Source organism: Lathamus discolor, chromosome 5 (assembly GCF_037157495.1).
Source record: "Lathamus discolor isolate bLatDis1 chromosome 5, bLatDis1.hap1, whole genome shotgun sequence".
Taxonomy (NCBI): domain Eukaryota; kingdom Metazoa; phylum Chordata; class Aves; order Psittaciformes; family Psittacidae; genus Lathamus; species Lathamus discolor.
In genome coordinates, this window is record NC_088888.1 from 30,057,235 (window position 1) to 30,077,266 (window position 20,032).

The following is a 20,032-nucleotide window of genomic DNA, read 5'->3' on the forward strand; positions in this document are numbered from 1 at the left end:
CTCTCTAATCTAGAGCTAGCAACCCACTTACAAATTGTGACTAAATTCAAATACAAAACAATAAAGTGTTTTCAGTAGTTTATTCATAGAAAATCTGCCATCTGAAACAAACAAACAAAAAATAAATCAAAGCCAACAACAACAAAAACCCCAACACAAAACAAAACGAAAATAAAAGGCCAACGTAAACCTTTCACTTCATACAAAACAACCTGAATAAAGTGTCTAGATAAAGTTGGAATATGGTCAACAGAACATGAAAGGCAAAATCAACTGTAACTGAATATGGCCAGCTGTGTAACAGTGTGCAAGATGTCCTAATTTCAGGAGATGAAAGCAGGGGTAAGCATCATTTCAGGATTCATCTGAGATACCTACTGTTAGCTTTGAAGCCATAAAAATTAAGGTTGGACCAGATGATCCCTGGGGTCCCTTCCAACCTGGTATTCTATGATTCAGCCGGTATGCTATCAAAATGCTTTCCTGAGGTGACTTGGTTAGAAGCTTTCTCCAGACAGAACCAAGCAACTGAACTATCAAGGCACTCTAGCAAATCACCATAAACTGTCAGTGCCACAGTCCTTAAAGCAAAATGTGAAAAGAGCTGTTTTCTGTGTAAGGAGAGCATGCCAGCAAGTGTAAACACAGTCCATCTAAGCCACTGCCACTTATCCATGTTTACAGTTCATTTCCACAAAATTAGAAATGCAAACCAACGTGGCAAAATGTGTAAGGAACATAAAAGAAACACCAACTATAATGTAGGCATAAACACTACAGCCTACCAATCCATGTAAATTATTTTAAATGCCAGTGCAACTGAGACATAAACCTGCAAAACATGCAGGGAAGAAAGCAGTCAAGTGATAATGAATACTGGCAATTTAATCAGAACAATTTAGTTCTATGACTAGGTTTACTCTTGCAGAGGGAAATGACTCATTAAAACTAAACCCAACTAGAATATAAAAAACAGAAGGGAAAACACACTTCTCAAAGTATTGAATTTAAACTGTTGGATTCCCTCCGCTACTAGAGCAAGACTGAATTATTCTGAAGGGAAATCCTAGAGGTGGAATATCGGCTACATTTTACATTTTGTCTGAAACTCACAGAAAACTTAAAGGTTTATGCAGAAGCTCAAGACAATCAACAGAAATAACCTGAAGGAATCTTTCCCCCGATTACCAGCACCAGGATACTGCTCTACTCTTCCCAAGTCAAACATAGAGGTTCACTCACATAAACTTGTTCAGCCTAGCTCTTAGCCTCGCTAGCTCTTATTCTGCTACCTATGCAGCTCTAATAACAAGAAGCTCAAGGTTTGCCAGCTGCAACTGCTGGAGAATTTATTCAGTTTCTCTGCTGTATTTTGTGGCTATACTGAAATTTGCACCATTGCAGCACTATTAAGGCCTACAGGAATGATAGGCATCACAGCACCCACAATAACTTAAAACAGATGTGGCAAGAAGACCAAACACATTGTGACATATGACGGTCTACAGTTGTGTGTCTGTTGATGATAAAACACACTGCAAAGTTGGAAGACCTTAAATGATTTTGTAGTCCATAAATTTCAAAATACCGGACCTCACAAAGTGAGCACTGTTGGCAGTAATCAGCTGTTTCCAGATACATTGAGTACTTGTAAAGATGTAATGTGAATATATATGTTTCTTTGAATTTTACCTACATGGTCCAGTGAGGAACATCAAAGCAGCTAGTTGGATCAGGCACTGTGCAGTTCTGTGAACTCCTCTTTTGGAAACAAAACTGGTAATGTGTCAGCATGTAGGCTGTGAACAAAACAGAAGACAGAAGAAGAATTATTAAAAGAGATTACATACATACATGGGGGAGGCACAGATATATAAGCCAGAAGTCCTCTCTGGTACCAAAAGAAGACATAAATCTATTAATACTTTTATTGCTGAATAATAATATTTTTTTCTTACTTAAGTCGTAAGAGTCCTAGCTGAAAATAGAACAACTCATACGTGCATGTATCGCACAGATCCAGAGCAATGGTAATAAGATAGTACTGACAAGCCTGTGGGCTGCTCATAGCTACCCCCAAAGTGCTATGTACGATCACAGTATTTTCAGCTGGTTTTTTAAACCCAGAGACCAAATTGGAGTGAAGGTAACAGTTTCTCCAAGACAGCACAAATAAGTCTGCACTCAGAACAGGAGCTTGGCTGGATTATGCCTGGAAATTGGCACCTCTAGGCACAGAGAGAGGTGAGATGCTCAGCCTGTCTGGACCGCAGTAGCAGCTCGACACAGGCACAGAACTAAGAACTAGGCTCTCCTTTTCTCCCCCAATTATGCAGTCTCTCAAGCTATCCAATTTAGAAGGCTGGTTTGGGATATTTTTATTTTTAAAAAATGTAAAAACCTAGAAAACTAACTCCCTTAATGTTTTCCATACATTATATTTACAGCTGCATTTAACATACTGTTGCTTTTAAAAGCTGATACAACTGCAGATGAAGCAAAAATATCAATAGTTGAAACCTAAACAACGAACTCTGCTCTGCAAAAGTTGTAAATTCCTGAAGTCAGAAGTATAGAAGGATTAGCCACTGACTACCACGTTCCATTTCATCATATATAATCAGTGCCAGGTGGAACCATGTGCCATTATTATGCCATTTACAGCATGCCACTGCAGCCTAAGGTTTCAAGACCCTTTTGAATACTTAAACACAGAAGAGTGATTCTGAATCCACAGATGCTCAACATGTTTGCTCAGTATCTCAGATTTACCAGCATGCCAAGGGATTTCACTCCCAGGTGTTATAAAAAGAAGGCAGCGTACCAGAGGGAGAACACACTGGCAATGCTGGATGAAAAAGGGACCAAAACCCCTAACCAAACCCAACAGCAACAAGACTGAGATCAATAACAATCAAGACTGAAACTACATTCCAGTCCATTTTCAGAATGGAAGAAAATAACACATTTACTAGCCATGTACACTTTTGCACATCAACACAGCACTTCTAACACAGCTCTGATATGCCATTAATCTCATTAATGAAGAAGTGCAACACGACAGAGTGGAATCTGAACACTGCAGCAATGCAGAAGTGAATCCATACTTTGGCAATTCACTCAGTATTAAAACTGAATATATCAATTCTTGTTTAAGTGAGGTTTAAGTGGAACTCTTATATACCGTCACCCACAAAACAACAACGAAGACTACACCTAAAAGCACTAAAAATACTTAAAAATATAATTTGTTCAATTACTTTTTTATAGAGTAAGTATAAAGGATGAAAAGTATCTTTTTAGTTAGTTGAGTCTTCTTTTAGTTGAGGAATTATAGTTTCTGACAATTAAAACTGGAATTTTAATAATGCTTAATAATTTCCCTCTCATGAAGTTATTATGTTTTTAGTCAGCAACAAACTAACTCATTATTAAATTACCTTTTCAAGCTATTCTCACTGAAGAAATTTCTTCCCAGTAATTTTCTACTATATTTTAATTTTATGCCATTACTGTCAAGAATCCAGTTTAACTCCCCTAACTAGGCAGGTTGTGACTCAGAGCTTTGGAATTCACTGCCCTAATTTATGATAAACTAAGACTCCTCAAATAAGCTTGCACTGTTTGTATATTCAGCTACAAAACTAACAAACTCTATTCTTTATGAAAAGCGATCAAAACCATCTAATGATTCACCTTATACAGACTTGCATCATGAAGTAGGTTTCTCACTACTGGAAATAAATTTCACAGGAAAAACTTCACACATAATAAGGTGTGTATTTCACCTGAGTGTTTATCAATGGTTAAAGGTGATCTCATGGGTCTTTTTTTTTTTTTTTTTTTTTTTTTTTAATAAATGAACTTTGGGCAATTTTTGTCTTGCTATGAGGAAATAAAAGGTCTCAAAAATTGGAGAGATTTCATCACATATTTGTATTTTCTTGCCTAAATAAGCTATTAAAAATAAATCAGTGCTACTACCCATCATGTTTATCATCCTCAAAAATACCCATAGGTGTACCCACACAGGCAGAAGGAACTTTAATGGTTTCATAGATATAATTCTGATGACTTTATAAAATAAGAAAAAAGGCATATCACAGTGTCAGCCCTGCAGCCTAAATTTCCAGTGGCCTTTAAAGGGCAGAAAAATCTTTTGATTCTTGAGCTTCATGTATAAAAAGGTCTGCCAACTGAAAGAGTTATTTCTGCTTCGTACTTCTTTCACTGGATCTCATTAGAAGAGGTTAGAACCACTTTGGACCAATAAATGATCAAAGCTGGATGGAAAGAGATTGCAGCTGCAATTTTTATACAGTTGAAAAACACCTTTCCACTGACAGGAAAACATTCTACACCTAGTTCAGAACAGAATTTCTTGCTGGGTACAGTTTTTTGTTGTTGTTTATTTATTTTCACATTATTAGAGTTGTTTTTATAAAAAGCTTTTTTATTAAAAAGGGGCTTTTTAATAAAAAGTTTATTAAAAAAGCTCAATATTAATATTAGCTCTATGTTTGTTATGGAAGTAGGCTGTAAAATTATTAGCTGCTTGATGTGCTCAGAGATCTCACTGCAACCACTGGCTACTAGTATTGCCTTAAAACGAAATCCAAAATGACAGGATCATCTTCTCTATCCCTAGCCCAATAAACATGTTAATATCATATTTCACATTGAACTGCTTCAAAAGGCTGTGTTAACGAAGAACAGTTCTGGAATATCCTATAAATCGGATGGAAGAAAGAGGCGCAGACATATCCTATCAATTTGGATGTGAAAGATAAATTGATATCCTGTGTCTGTTCTAAATATTACCTATATAGATAAATTATTCATATATTCTGCAAAGGTTTACTAAGTTCCCATTGATCTGGATCACCTTTTGCATTTCTGAGGTTGTAGAAGAAATTCTGTAAGACCAAAATGAAAGGACAAACTTAATATCACACAACAGTTCATTCAATCCTCCTGACTTTTATTTTCTGAGGGTGTCTGAAAACAGTAATTTTATGCCCCTTTCATCCAGTGTAACTGAGCTAAAAAAATAATTCTTAGCATCCTGAATTTAGACAGTGTTCTCAATGAAGTGCTGTCAATTCATAGTACTGACTCAGTCAGAGTTGTTCCAGCTGCTGAACAACTAGAAGGCTTCATTTTGTTTTGATGTTCTGAGGAGTATGGTAAAACAAAACCCAGACATTTCAGGTATGATTTTAATTTGGCAGCCTTGTAGCTCAAAAAATGTTAATTCTAGACTTATCACATTTGTTTCACTCCAGAATATTGTCTTCAGCGTCTTATTGCCAAAGTTGAGTGGCTACTTCGGAAATATTCGGTTAAATCTGCTCAACAGAAAAGTGTTAAACTCAGTTCAGTTTATGTACAAAGCATCTCAAAAGTGCAATACAATGAATATTATCAGTAGCACAAGCAGGAAAAAAGAAGCACAGGAAAAAACAACTACTAAGAAAATACTTCAGTTTATTTGCTCTTTGTCACTTATTTTCTATGTATTTGATACATAATCACAAAAGCTTTTTAAAATCTGAGAACATTTTAGAATCTTAGATTTTGAGTCTTTTGGGTGTTTATTAATGTCTAACTTCTAGCACCTCTGTTTTTAAGAAAACAATGAAAAAAAAAAACCCAAACCAAAAACCAAAAAAAAACAGTTTGTTAAGTGACGTGTATTTTTACATGACACTGCAAGATAATCATGCCTAAACAGATCAAACCAGGAAGCTCTCTATTTGGTATACAGTTATCAGAGCATTAATCATTTCAGCAGTGGTCCCATTTAACTGTAGGTATCTTTACAAGTTACAGGCATCTGCTCCTAAGCTGTACAGATTCTGCACAGTCAACAAAGGAAAAGCTGCCACATCAAAGGGCCGTTCAACAGAGCTGTTGTATTTTAGTTGTTGGCTCTAGGATGAGATGAAGTAAGCCTTAGGGGTATTTCATGTCCCCCATCCATTATGCAGCACATTTAAATTTGGTTTGACGAATCCCATTCTGAGTGTTTGGTTGTCATGGTCATAAATCGGTATTTGTAGTATCTGTTTTTACAAAGCCCTTTCATCCACTGTTTAGTCTATAAATATTCTGATGCATCCAGCCAGTTAGAGTGAGATTAGGCTCCACTATATACATACATATATATATATATATATATATATATATATATATATATACACATGAACATGGAAGAAAAGAAACAACACATACCCCTTCTCATGGAAGATAACCTTATCTAAAAGATGTCCTAAGTACATACCATTCTGTTTCTTCTACAGAGAGTTTCACTATTAACAGTTACTGAAAAGTTTTAAAATATTCATGACCTCCTTACTCGTGAAACATTAGAAATTTCAATATTTCAGGAAATATTTGGATGTGACATATGTACACAAGGTATGTGTCTGGTGTGTTAAATCTGAGAGAGTAGGGAAGCCTAAATAAGGTTCTGAATTACATATGAGGCAGTTGAACGAGCTGTAACATGCTGCTTTATCAGTTGAAAGCAGATGGACTTTCCTGAAAAGGGATGATAAAACTGTTAATGGAAATATTCACCAGGGCACACAGGTAGGAAGTGTCCCATAATATGGTCTTTCATAACTGTGCCTCCTAGGCAATAGTGGAAAATCTCAGCAATCATGAATTTCTTTCTAAACTCTATTTTTTTTTGTCAGATGTACACAACATTGTCTTAATGAGACTCCTGATGGGAAATTATAGGATTAATGAAGATGCTTATATGCACAGAGAAGAAAAACTGTTGGCAAGAGGTGCAATAATCTCCCACACTCACCTACCAAAATCCATTCTTCTGCACCAAAAGAAAGCTAACAGTATGTATATGAAAACCTTAAACAGCCCCTTATATGAACCCAGACAGTGGCTGCCATGCAGCATTTATATTCAAACATATAAAACTATGTCTTTGGGCAAAGAAAAAAGGTGGTGAAATATGGAATGTTCAACTCCTTCCACACGAAGAGATACAATACCTGTAATACACCTACTGGAACTGAACCTCTTTATCCGAGAAGTTTCACTAAATCTATTTGTGGAGCTGAAAAAATAACTTTTTCTTTTAAATTAAAAAGTATTTTTAAACCTTACATCTCAGAAAGGAACCGATGATTGTAAAACATCCATGGGGCAAAGGTGTGACCTGAGGCCAGGGCCACCCTGCCCACCAACTCACCAGCACTAACCCTGCCAGCCCCCACAGCAGCTCTATGGGGATGACAGCCAAGCCTGTGGGCACCAGCCCAACATCAGCATGAATTTCAGCTTCCTGCAAAGCAGGCGGCTGCCCAGGCCCAGAGGCAGGACCCTGGGGCACTGTGATGGAAGTGTCAGTGCCATCTCCTGTGGCTGGGGGGCTATCCTCAGGCACCTGGAGAGAGCGGTGCAAATGGCATCTCTGGGAAGGGGAGGGAGCTGCTCCTGCATGCTGCAGGGACACCAGCAAACATGGCAGTACTGACACAACCACCAGTGCAAATGTCACTTTAAACAATGAAATAAAATCAGCTAACATGCCTTGGATCTACCTCTGCTTTGGGTGGCCCTGCCCAAGTGCCAGTGGGGGCTGCCCATGCTGATGACAGCTGGTTCCGTCCAGCTCCACAACCACACTGCATGGCACAGCTGAGCCCTGCCAACATGGCTGGGTGCCTCCAGAAAAGTGTATTTAGAAAAGAACAAATAGCTTCAGGCAGTCCACACCAGAGCAAGTAGACATGCCCTGAAAGACCTACGGCCCATGAAGAGTCCAGGCTGGAGTAGGTTCATCCTGAAGTCAACGAGGACCCAGGTGAGAAGTAGGGTGCACCGCAAGGAGGATGGAGCTGCCATGGGCTGACCACAACCCCAGTCCCTGTCCCCCTGTACCACCATGGAAGTGACTCAGTAGCAGCTCAGCTCCTCTGGTCTGTGGAGCAGTACCCTTTGTGGTTACCCTTTGTGTGGACTAGGTTGAAAACTAAGTCCCACAGGCTCCAGTCCCACATGGTATGAAATATCCAACAAATTGACATGGATCAGAACCCCAGACTTTATCAAGATGCTTCTGCTATTCAGCAAAGTCAGTTCTGTATGGTCTGGCAGCCACAGCTCTCTCATTCCAACATTCAAAGGGACAAGTGGCCCATTTCGGGTCTTGGTGAATAACGGGGCGATCTGCACTTTTTTTGATACGAAAGTCTAACTGTAACTTAAGCCCTAGGACCAAACACATATGGTTATGTACCATTCACTCTACAGCAACATATGTTGTAACAGAAACCAGTGTAGGAAAAACCACTGATTTTGACTTTTAACTAAAATTTCTCATTGCTAAGAATGCAGCTGATTGCTCAGTGTTTTTCCGTGTTATCATTAACAGCCACGTAGGCATCAGGGCTGAGGAGCAAAGCCCAAGAGAAGCCCTCACTACAGGGACATATTTCTGACCTGCTCCAGGGGAACATAACAAGCAAGCTCTGGGACTGTAACACCCCTTCATTCATGTCTGAAATATTTGTTAACTTCTGTAGATTCTTTCTGTGCATCTGAAGTTAAAGATCTGTTATAAATTTTGTATTGAATTACTATACCTGAAAAAGCAGCTCAGCCATTTCTTTCCCTATCAATATCTTGAATTTTGTTTGAATGTTTATACAAACTAAAAAGCTAAACAGCTTTTGGCTGGTGGAGTGAAGGGACAAAGAAGGAAAAAAAAAAATTGAGTGATATGTGGGAACATAACAACCCTGAACAGAAACCCTTGTGTCAAGCCACATTCTGTCATTACATTCACAATTTAATCAACAAATCAGATTCCCAAAATTACAAAGTGTACTATGTCATCTAAAACTAGACTGACATCCCAGGGAAAACAAGACAATGGCTTTCCTATCACCATTTCATTGTTCTGCTCAGATAACACAGGCTTGGCTTTGCACAGGATTTATTTTATTCTGAGTACTGGAAAAAGCTTGCAACTGATTACTGCTGAGGGCAGTAGTTATCAATATTTGTTGTTGACATACATTTATTCAGTTGATTTAATCTGAGAAGAATACTATAAATAACTCCAAGAGTATATAAACTCAGTTGGTGATATATGAGATTAAGCTCATAAGTGAGATGTAGCTATGAAAGGAACAGAATGACCTATACCCTAAGAGGGCAAAGAATCTTTGCAGACCAGAAACTGTGCCCTGTACGTAGGCTTTGTCTTCTACAGGAAATATCATAAGAACAGACACTTCTGGCTGATTCACTATAATCACTCCTGAGCTTGCAGTGCTGCTTTGCTATTCCATGATTTTACAGGTCATTATAGTAATGGAAGTGCTGTCATCCAGACAAAATGTAAAAGCACACATTTCCCTTGAGAACTGATAGCAAACCCAGTCTCATTTTCTAGCTGGGATAACCATGTTTTTTGCCTAAACAATTTTCCTTCTCTTTTTCAATTTAAACTTAAAGAGGGGTAGTATTGTTTCTATACATTCAAAATAGAAGTGATGTACTCTAAAGCCTAATGATTCCGTTCTTCCTGTTTTCACAGTTTCACAGTGATGCTTTGGGAAGCAAAGGAAATGATGGATTTTTTGACAGTTGATAGTAGTGGAGGTGACTGAGATTTTTAAATATTTCAGAAAAATAAGATGCCTTGGAGACTGGGGAGAGGATTTATATCTGCTTTCCCTCCTATTACAGGCAGAGGAGAAAGTATAGGGAAAGCCTATTCGCCTCTTCATGGAAAGCTTAATTATACCACACCAATCTCAAAGTGATGTGAACCAATGCTGCCAGCAATACTAAAATATTCAGGTACCTAGCCTGGTTCTGTTAAAAACCAAACTAACCAACCAATCAAACATCTTTAAGGCAATAACCAAATATGAAGGTAAGAAGAAAAGTCCCCAGGTTAGACTGGCAGGAAGTGTTAGTTTTGATTTTGTTTATTACTGACTTTCCCTGGAGTATGTGATACAGTGTATTTCCTACAAATATATTTTATTTAACATATTTTCTGCTTCTACAGACACTTAAATTATTGTCAATGTCTTTCATTTCTTATACTCTCTGAGACAACTTGTAATCGTGGCTTTTGACCTTTTATTGTAAGTCTTAAGTTACATGCAAGGTCCTCAGGGGTCCCCAGGAGCATGTGAGCAAAATGTTTTGTGAACCTTCCGAACTAGACATTTACTGAATAATTGCAATGTTGTGGACTAAAGCCTTAAAAGCACAGGTGTTGCCATTCCTATGGCACACAGTCACATTATGTTTCTGCTGAAGTAATGCAATTCAAGACTTAATAACAATATTAAATTGCATAATTAATTTAGAGGCATTAAAGCACACCAAGATGCATTGAGACAATTAAGATCTTTAGCAACATTGCCTTATTACAGTTGCTGCCTCTGGAAAGCAACACAACATTAGCATACAATCAGCTTAGCCAAGGGATCTCACTGGGATAAGATTTTAAATTACTTAATAAAGACTTTACAGACAGAAATTCTGTGATCATCTTCATACGGTTCCTGAGTCAAGTAAGGTCCTGATTTATTACAAGCTAACAATAAAATTACAGAAATTATGTATCTTGCTGACATTACACAAAATTAAACAGAAAGCTTAGCTATTTTTCTAAATACAGTGAGACGCATAATGTCAAAGCCAGAGTTAAAAACACCAAGGGCTGAGCTCAGATATCAGTCTCACATTAGTACAATGAAATGCCAATGCACAATACTTAACAGAACTGCCAAAGCAACACAACTTACTCAGTAATTACCATATTTGTACCTGATTTGTTTCACTGTTTAGTTCACAACATTTCTGAACAGAAATCTAAGCATTAAGAACATATAATGAGAAAATGAGTTTGATGCCATATACAGGCATAGTTAACATTTCATGGTTTTCTATCATAACACCTCTAACCTTTGTAAACATATATCAGTGGAGAAATCAGTTGGATTTATTATTTAGAACTAAGTTTTGGCTTTCCCATGAAGTCTACCAAAGACGGGTGTTGAACTGAGCCCTGAAGCAGAGTGGAGGGCAAGCGGCTACTCTGCACATCTGCTCTAAATTCCCTTCTTGTTCCAAAGACGATGCATTCCTTCACCATCCTTATCCATGAGACTGTCCTTGTACTCACATTATTCTGAGAGCACAAAGCTATGATAGCACCCATTCAGCACCACTCATGCCACCTTCCTCTCAGAGCAGGGGTCTCAGTAGCCCACAAACATCTTCCCCTCCTCTGTACACCTTGGTGCAGCACAGCTCAGCTCCAACAGGCAGTAAGGCCTCTTTACACCCTCTTCATGCTCTTTTTTTTTAAAATAGTGCTGCCAGCCAAGTAAATATATAGCTTAACAACAGGAACACTAGCTGCTTCAACTCTGAAGGTTATCATATCCCTATAGTTATTAATCTCTTTAAAAAAGAAACAATCTGTATAGGCTTTTTTCTAGGAACTGGGTCACAATCTCATTCTACATTAAATCAATGAAAGAAATTCAATGTCATCCCCAATGAAGTAAAAAAAAAATCCAAAAGAACAAAAAGAGAAGCAAGCATGCCTAATTGCTCAGTATCAGTCCTATTCTGGAAGAAAGCTTGACAAAGCACTAATGAAACTGCTTCGGATATCATCTGTTCATTTGAGTAGTACAGTTTTCTTATGAGAAGGTAATTTTACAGTTCAATGCCAGTTCAAACAATAGGGTGGTTATACTTTCATAGATAGTCATTTTCCAGGACAGTCTTTTTACCTTGCAGCAGATAAATAAATTCCATCTACAAAACTTTTTGCCTACCATGTAACATCAAACAAGTGAACTTTTCAAGGCCCCGCTATTGGTAGTTTCACAGTAGAAGACTAGCTCTTTCTCAGCCCTACAAACAAAAGAAATAACTGGGAACATTTTAATAATCCTGTAAATTAAAAAAAGCAGAATGAAATTATGAAAAGTGTGCTGATGCCTCACTGTTATATATGCATTAGGTGTAAAATGTCACCTATTTAAAGCATACTCCTCTAAAGTTTCTTAGGTCCGGATTAATTTATCTAGTAACTTTCATTTTAGCCACAGGAATATAGGATCAGCTACCCGGAAATTCTGTAACTGTATGAATTTAAGTTAAAAGATAAAAAAGGTTCAAAAGCCTTTTAGCAAATTTTTAACATTAAGAATAAAATACAGATTCATATTAAGTAATAACAACAAAAAACATTTAAAGTCTACATCATTACAATACCTTAACTGATGTTGAGCAGTGGTTTTTCCCTCTGACCAGAGAAAAGCCTAATTGAAACCTTTAAAGAGTTTAATAAAGATAAACCTCATTTGCTATTGCATAAAAGCTCTTTTACTTGTTCAAAAATTAACAAATAGCAAAATCCTACCCCAGGTTGACATATCTTCTAAAATTAACATAATAGCAAGGAAAGGAAAAAGTACAATTAGAATCTGGTCTAATTCCACCAAATGCATTACTGTGACTTCACCGATTTCATCATTTTCACTTGCCTCAAAAAATTCCAAGTTCCTCTTTACAAGAAGGTATTCTTACACCACAGCACTGTTAATCTCAACATCCTGAAGATTACTTAAAGTTCTTTCTTTTGCCAAAAGAAGTCAAAGAATCCAGCCAGATGCAGTCTTTTTTATCCAGGTTATTTCTTCAAATAGAGCCCAAGAAGGTATTGAAAGTATTCCAGTTCTATATGCTTATTCAAATTGAAATTATTTTTTGAGCTTTCAGAGTTTTAGCTATAATTAAGTACCAATTTATGCAGAAACCTCATGCTGGGGAGGTGTGTGTGTGGGGATCAAATTTTTGGACAATAGCTGATATCTAAGCTTCCCTAAGCTTCATCTTTTGTTTGCTGTTTTTTTTTTTTTTTTTTTTTTTTTCCTGGCAGATAGATATCCAGACAACAATCTTGATTATCTATGACAATAATCAATGACAAAAAACAGAAAGCAGGTATTTTACAAATAACTGTCAAGTCCACTTGTGTGGTTAGACAACAGTAATGTAATTTAACTGACAGAAAGTTATACTCTCCATTTTTAGGTTTCCTGTTATCACTGTTAACATAATAGGCCAGTAGATATTTTGCAATCTTGAATATTAAGCATTAAATTTACTTGAAGTTGAAACTCCATACCATGAAATAAATGCAGTTGTGCTTGTTTCTCCTTTAGGATGCCTGAAAGCCCAACTAAGTTACAAAGAGTGCCTAGTTACCTATTTGTAACACAGAACTACAGCCTAATACCAACCAGAAAAAGAAAAATCAACATAGAGACAAAAGTCATATAAAGCAAATGTTCATTTCCAATTTAAAATCAAAATACCTACACTTTCTTTTCCTTTCCCTCTACTTTGTGCCTCATTACTCCAAAAACTTGTGAAATCATTTACTGTAACTCAGGTTCTTCAGCTTTTCATGTACTGATGTGAAACATGGCAGCCATCACAACAGACTACCCAACTACCCATGTGCCTTACAATTATACACCACATTCAGTTTACACTGAATGTTTTCAGCTTCAAGCTATATAATGATCTGCATCTTTGGACTCTGTGGCAAGACATAACATGCAGATCGCTTCACATGAAAGGGTGCTTGCAGAACACATTGCATCTAAGAGGCCAGGAAGCCACTTCATTCTGAGAACAGCTCAGAAGTTCTTCCAGCATGTCTAGCCCAGCTGCCTGAGGAGCCCCTCAAGAATCAGATGTTAGAAAATACCTTGCAAGAACTTGCCATTTGCATCCTGTGGTTGCCATCCAAGAAGGAAAAACATGGAGGAACCATCTGATGTGACAGAATATTTGACAATCCCTGAAGATATGTATCCTGATCAAATGATTTCTGAGAGTGTTTGAAGTAAGAGATTAATATTAATAGGTAACTAATGATGGACAGCATGTTGACTAACAAAACCTAAACATATTTTAGCAAGGAAAATACAGATTTATGTATGTTTTTTAGCTTGCCAATTAGTTACATATTTCTGCAGTAACAAATGTCACTTGTTTGTTACTACAGCAAGATATATGTAACTAAATTCTGTGACCTAATGAACAGCTGAGATGGTAAATGTGATGGCAGTAATTAATTTTTCTTGTTATTTGACAGTGTTGTGTTCTATTTTACAAAATCAGCAGGATTTTTTTTCTTTTACTTGTGCATGGGGATACATCCCTGAACTGTTCACAAGATTTTACGAGCAGGTAATAAATGAATAGTGAAATGAGCAGATTAACAACATATTTTAAAAATTCAAGACAATTTTTTTCAACTATCAGAAATAATACCCATAAATGTGTAGATATATTTAAAAAGGCAATTCTTAAACTACACTCTTTTGAGCTTTTTTCTTTTTTTAATACTTTGTAAGATTTCTGAAACCTCCTACAAGTATGTACTTCTAGAGAACTGCTTCTGAATTCTACAGTTCATTGATTAAAAATATGTAGTATGAATAAAATTACTTTAAACTCATTAACTGTAAGAACCTCCTTCATTCATGATCGTGATAGGAACATCTACTACAAAAAGGAAAGGTTATAGTAATCAAATATCCCACAGGCTAATGACCAAATTATTGTCTACCCTGTGTGGAAATTGGTGCATTTTCTAATTTTTGCCAGGTGAGCCTCAAACCCGGACAAATTAAACCAGCCTGAAGATCTATAGGAGACTGCTCTGTAGTCTCAAACTGGAAAACTGGATCTTGATGCTATTCTAGCTCTAATCTCTGTTCTGCTTTTCTTGTCTCTGTAACTGCCCTGAACATCATCAAGTGAGAGATAGTAATAACAGAGAAGCTAAGCACGGTATGTTACTAACCAGGAAAGCACTCCTGGTTAGCTACTCTTAAGTGGTATCTGTCTGGTATTTAGCTCTAGCAGATCCAGACCAAAGGAAGGTCATTGCCTCAAAAGCTAGTAGAGATGAATTGAGAAAGTGAGACCAGCAGTTGAAAAAAAACCAAAAAAAAACCCCCCAAAAAACCAAAGGAAAAAAGAAGAACACACTTTCCTTGGGTAATTTGTCTTCTTGTAAGTTTCCGGGGATATACACAGAGCTCAGGGTAAGAGACAGTCCATAACCCACGCACTCTCCTTGAACTAGCATTGCCATCAGTATTTTACTCCTCATCTCTCAAACAATTAGGTGTATTTCCCTCTGAATTACGACTTCAAAGCAATCAAATTTTTAGATCTGAAAAAGTTTTCTTATTATATACTTATACTAATAAAAAAATAGCATACAGGATGGTTTACAAAGTATTTTCCTATAAAGAACATCAACTTCTTCGGAATCCTTCTCACTCCCAGCATCCTTGGGATGATCATAAACCCTGGCAGCTTAAAGACTACATCTGTGTATTTATCAGATCTTGTTCCAGCTCTTACAAGGTAAGATGAAAGGACATGAAAGGACAGAGTTACTAGCTAGGTTCAAGAATTATGGCAGCCTAAATGCAGAGCCCTTTACTTGACTGCAGGGGGGGGGGGCGGTTAACAGAATTTTGAGTGGGTTTTTTTGTTGTTATGGATTTGGTTTTTGGGTCTCCCCCCTGCATTTTTTTTTTCACCTGAAATGGGATAAGAAATAGCATAGGATGGCATAAAATAACATTAAATAAAGGACAGTTTTCTAAACAGGCAATTGAAGTGCTACAGTAGCAGTATAAACAAAAGGAATATTATAAAATGCACAGGAGGAAAAAACACCTCTCTATTTTTTGCGCAAGAGTCAACACAAAACATGGGTGACTTCTACACAGATTGCAACTGATATCAAAACCTGGCTTTTATTCTCAAGAGAACCACCACCCCAGAAAAAAAAAAGAACACCTTCCCCATCTCACACACTCCCCCTTCACCCCACTTATACAGGTGCTTGCTAGCAGTACCGCAAGCTACCTGAGCCTTTGCTGAGAAATATGTTTTGACTTCAGATCCAATATTTTCTCTCTGCTTTGTCTTCCCTCTGATTACATTTTGTAGCACACTTGATCAAGTGGGTCTCTCCTATGAGGATGCACACATCAAACCCCTAATCAAGGTGGTTGCTGACTATCCACTGTGGTAAGGCAAGGTAGCAACAATGCTTCCCTTTCCCTCCCCAAAATAAAGTAGGATATAATATTTAAACAACATTTTGGGGAAAAAAAAATTGAAGCAGCAGTGTGAACCTCACTATATCAGATTTAATACACATGCATTAATGAAGTCTGTGTTTTCTTTCATCCTTCTTTCCCTCTTTTCCTTACTTTCCTTGCCACTTCTGTAAACACACTTCAAGCTGCAACATTTTTTGGTAGGGGCCTCTAGCATCCTTCAGCCTCTGAAATCTTTCATACCATTCCTCTCAGTTTCTCCCTGTTACCAAGATGTTCCTTGTTCCTATTCCTTCTTCCCACTAGATCTCATTTCTTTGAATCATATCTCCTCTTGATCTTTTTTTCAGCCAAAAGTAGTATCTGAACTGCCGCATCAGCATCATAGTACTTTGGAAGTTTTTTTCTTGATTTATGTTTCTAAACTTTTGTATTCTGAGTGTGACTTTTCATGGGGATTTTGGAGGAAGGAAAAGGTGGAAGAAGAGACAAGTAAACACCATACAAGAACTGGAGACAGTGTGCAAACAGCAATCACAAAACAAGAGAAAATATATATCTTTCAGCTCCAGAGAGCTTTTACTGCCAGGTGCCCTCAGAAGGACAAGAGGTGGCCTCTAACTCAGTCAGGACATGGAGACCCACCACCATCCTGTCCAAGGGAGCAAGACTGGAGCAGAGCCTTCATTTGTCTCCAAGTACAGAGCAGAAAGGAGACTTAAAATTTGGACTTATTTCAAAAAGATGCCCTAACAGTGTCACAGAGAAAGATAAGGAAATGCATTACTTCTGCTCTAATTCACTTTTCCAGTTTATAGGTTGGAGTTACTTATCTCTGCATATACCCTTTAAAAGTATGGTAAGGTGGGGATGAACCTGGTGATGAGGCACACTCTAAGGTGTGAACTACAACTATAAAAGCCTGCAAAGAAAAAACCTGGGAGTCAGTGTTGATATAAGCATAGGAAAGAAAAAGACAAGTCCAAGAATTGTGAAAATTTATTCAGGGATACTTATAAATTAATAATATTTTATAATATAACACCTGAATAGAAAAGTAGGTATGCTATTTGCTTTCATATGCCTACTAAAAAAAAAAGAAAAAGAAAAAACCCACAAACAAACAAACAAACAAACAAAAAAAAAAACCCAAACCCCCCCCCCCCAAAAAAAAAAAACCAAAAAGAAGAAGAAAGAAAAATAATTCCTGGGATATTTTTTTCTTTTCAGTCTGGCTTGGAAAATTAAGAATGAAGACAAGGGGATATAATCTTAGTTACAGTGAATATATATGCTTCCTCAAGTGATAACATGATAAATCTTGACAAGATTTTTCACTTTCCAGGAATTCTCATGCATTCACAGAAAAACAGAAATCTAGGAATTGGCATATCTTGGCAACGAAAGGTTCTTCAGCAAAAGCAAACACTGAAGTGGATCAGAAAGAACTACTATGTGCCATTGAAATGCCTGAAGAGATTTTTTTCCAAAGGAAGTTATAAAAATCAAATGAGTTGGTCTGAAAAAAAACCTTACTGAAGAATCAGAAACCAGAAGAAAGCTGTGAACAAGCCAGCCACCTAGCTGACACCTTCTCAGAGAATCCTCTGACATTTCCTATTAAAGACCACAGATTTATGCAGTTATGCCCTTGGGTAAGTATTTCCATTTTTATCCACAAACATGAAAATGAAATAAATCTAAGCTCCTTAGCTGTAGACAAACATCAACCCAACACATAAAAAGACACCATCACATCCTTTTGTTTTTCCCTCATTTTCAAAACCAGCTCCACGATTCTGGGGGCCTGCTTCATTATTCTGATTAAAGTCAGGAAATTCTGGTAAATTTAAGCTAACACACTTCAAGGAGTGCACAGAAAGAAAATCATCAGTGAAAGGAAAACTGTGAAGCCTGACTTGGATAGAGGAAGAATCTGCTTCTAAATAGATGGTAAACATAGAGAAGAGTACCTTACATCCCATCCTGAAGATCATGCCTGCTGATAGGTACAGTGCTTACGTAGACAGCAAGGTAACAGCTTTAATAACTGGTAATGACCACAGGAAAGTTAAGGAACTAAAACATTAACAAACCTGGAAAAGTATGTTAAGGCTACTCGGTTCTTTCCAGCTATTGCCAACCTTTAGGGTGGCAGCACTGCTGGCAAACAAAAATACAATAACATAATTTTTAACTGTAAACAGATTAAGATTAAAAACATACTATTCTTTGTGCAATTTTAGCATTACTACCATACAGAGGTGCAAATTAGGGCTAGGAGCTTCATACCATTAAAACAATTACTAGGTTTTGGTAACTATCACGTAGAACACCTGAAGAAGAATCTACTACCTACATGCATTTTTTTCATATTTTATTCTAAGACTTATGTGCTCTGAATAGTTCTGGCATCTTAAATGGAGTACACTCCATGTTTTAATGGCTGCAAAATAAAACTCATCAACAAAGGCCAGAATAAACTTTCTGACAATGTTCTTCCCAAAGACTTTTTAGCATCTGAACTAGACCAGTGTCAGTACTCTCACCATCAGTCTTGTGCATTTTCTTCTATTACATACAATTAAATCTCTTATAAAAAAACCCAAAACTCTTCCCAGTCACATCTAGTGTAAGGAACAAGGCAAATCCTGTGCAGAAAAAGCTTATCATTCACATTTATCTCCAATGCTAGTTCCAGAAGAAAATCAACATTCAAACTTTGGAATTTCAAAGTAAATGTAAATGAAGACACTTCAAGCATGTAAGCGTATGTCAAGAATTTTGTTTTGACACAAACCAACCCATTTCTGATACCAGTCACTGATTGTCTTTTTTTTTTTTTTTTTCATTTAAAGCAGATTAAAGGCATTTAATTAGAAGATACCAGTGATATAACCGATTTCTATTGAAAACTGATATGACGTTAATGACCATTTGACAGTAGCTGGTACTATTGCTATGATTGGTTTTCATCAAAATGATTTTTAATTCCTACCATCAGCTTTTCAATCCTTTTCAAATATTATGGAAAAAAGAAATCTATTCCTCCTGACTGGCTTATATCAAAATCTTTTTGTTCCACAGCACTGTGCATGTCAAGGAGCATGTTAGGAAAATACCGTATTCTCTTTACAGAGCTTATAAAGGTGAAATGCCTGCTCCTTTACAGATTCTGGCAGAGCGCATCATTTGGTCTCTTGTTCCAGTTCTCCAGAATGTAGTCATGTTCTCCAAGTAGCAGCTTCTCTGTTTTTCATAGAGGAACCGTACCAAGTGATCTTTGGCAGGAAGAAAGCATGACTGTAACTTATTTTTTTGAAGTGGGATCAACAGGTAAATGCCACCTACAACACAGCAAAGCATTGAAATGAACCTAAGAAATACATGGCACTGACACAGTTTGCCTGAGCACTCAAGCGTTACTGCATTGTAGAGTCATTAACTATTTTTCTCCTTAAATTTCACGCAGCACTCTAATTTGGCTCCGTCAGAGCTGGTGTCTGGTGTTGACTTTTGCTAAGCAATCAACTCCATGAATTATGAGATGCTAATTTCTGGACTAGAACTGTCTTAGGCTAGTATGTTTAACCTTCTGTTTTCACTTCTGTGTGTTTCTCTTTGTTCCTACATGCCAGCTGTACTGTTCTGAGGTACTGTGATGTACAGAAGGGTAAAGGTGGTAGAAACTCCCTAGCATATGGGTTGATAAGTTTGAACAGAAACAAAAGAGTTTTGCCTCTTCCTGGTGCAAATTATACCTGTATTTCTGAGTGAACCTGTAAGGCACAGATCAGTTCTTAATGACTATGAAAGCACAGCCTGAGGTGCTGAAGTTAGAAACATCTCTATTTTTT

At 37.2% G+C, this 20,032-nt stretch overlaps 1 protein-coding gene across 7 annotated transcripts in view; it reads right to left on the reverse strand.

The window, feature by feature from the left end:
* Positions 1-20,032, reverse strand: part of CHRM3 (cholinergic receptor muscarinic 3) — a 277,465-nt gene that overhangs the window by 134,588 nt on the left and 122,845 nt on the right. For 4 of the 7 annotated variants that reach the window (XM_065680194.1, XM_065680192.1, XM_065680193.1 and 1 more), the window contains one exon: positions 1,697-1,799. In XM_065680194.1, coding sequence (XP_065536266.1) covers positions 1,697-1,794 — 98 coding nt within the window. In that variant the 5' untranslated portion in view covers positions 1,795-1,799. Of the gene's footprint in view, positions 1-1,692; positions 1,800-20,032 lie in introns of those variants that run through there. The other 3 variants (XM_065680196.1, XM_065680198.1, XM_065680197.1) reach the window with 3 other exon arrangements.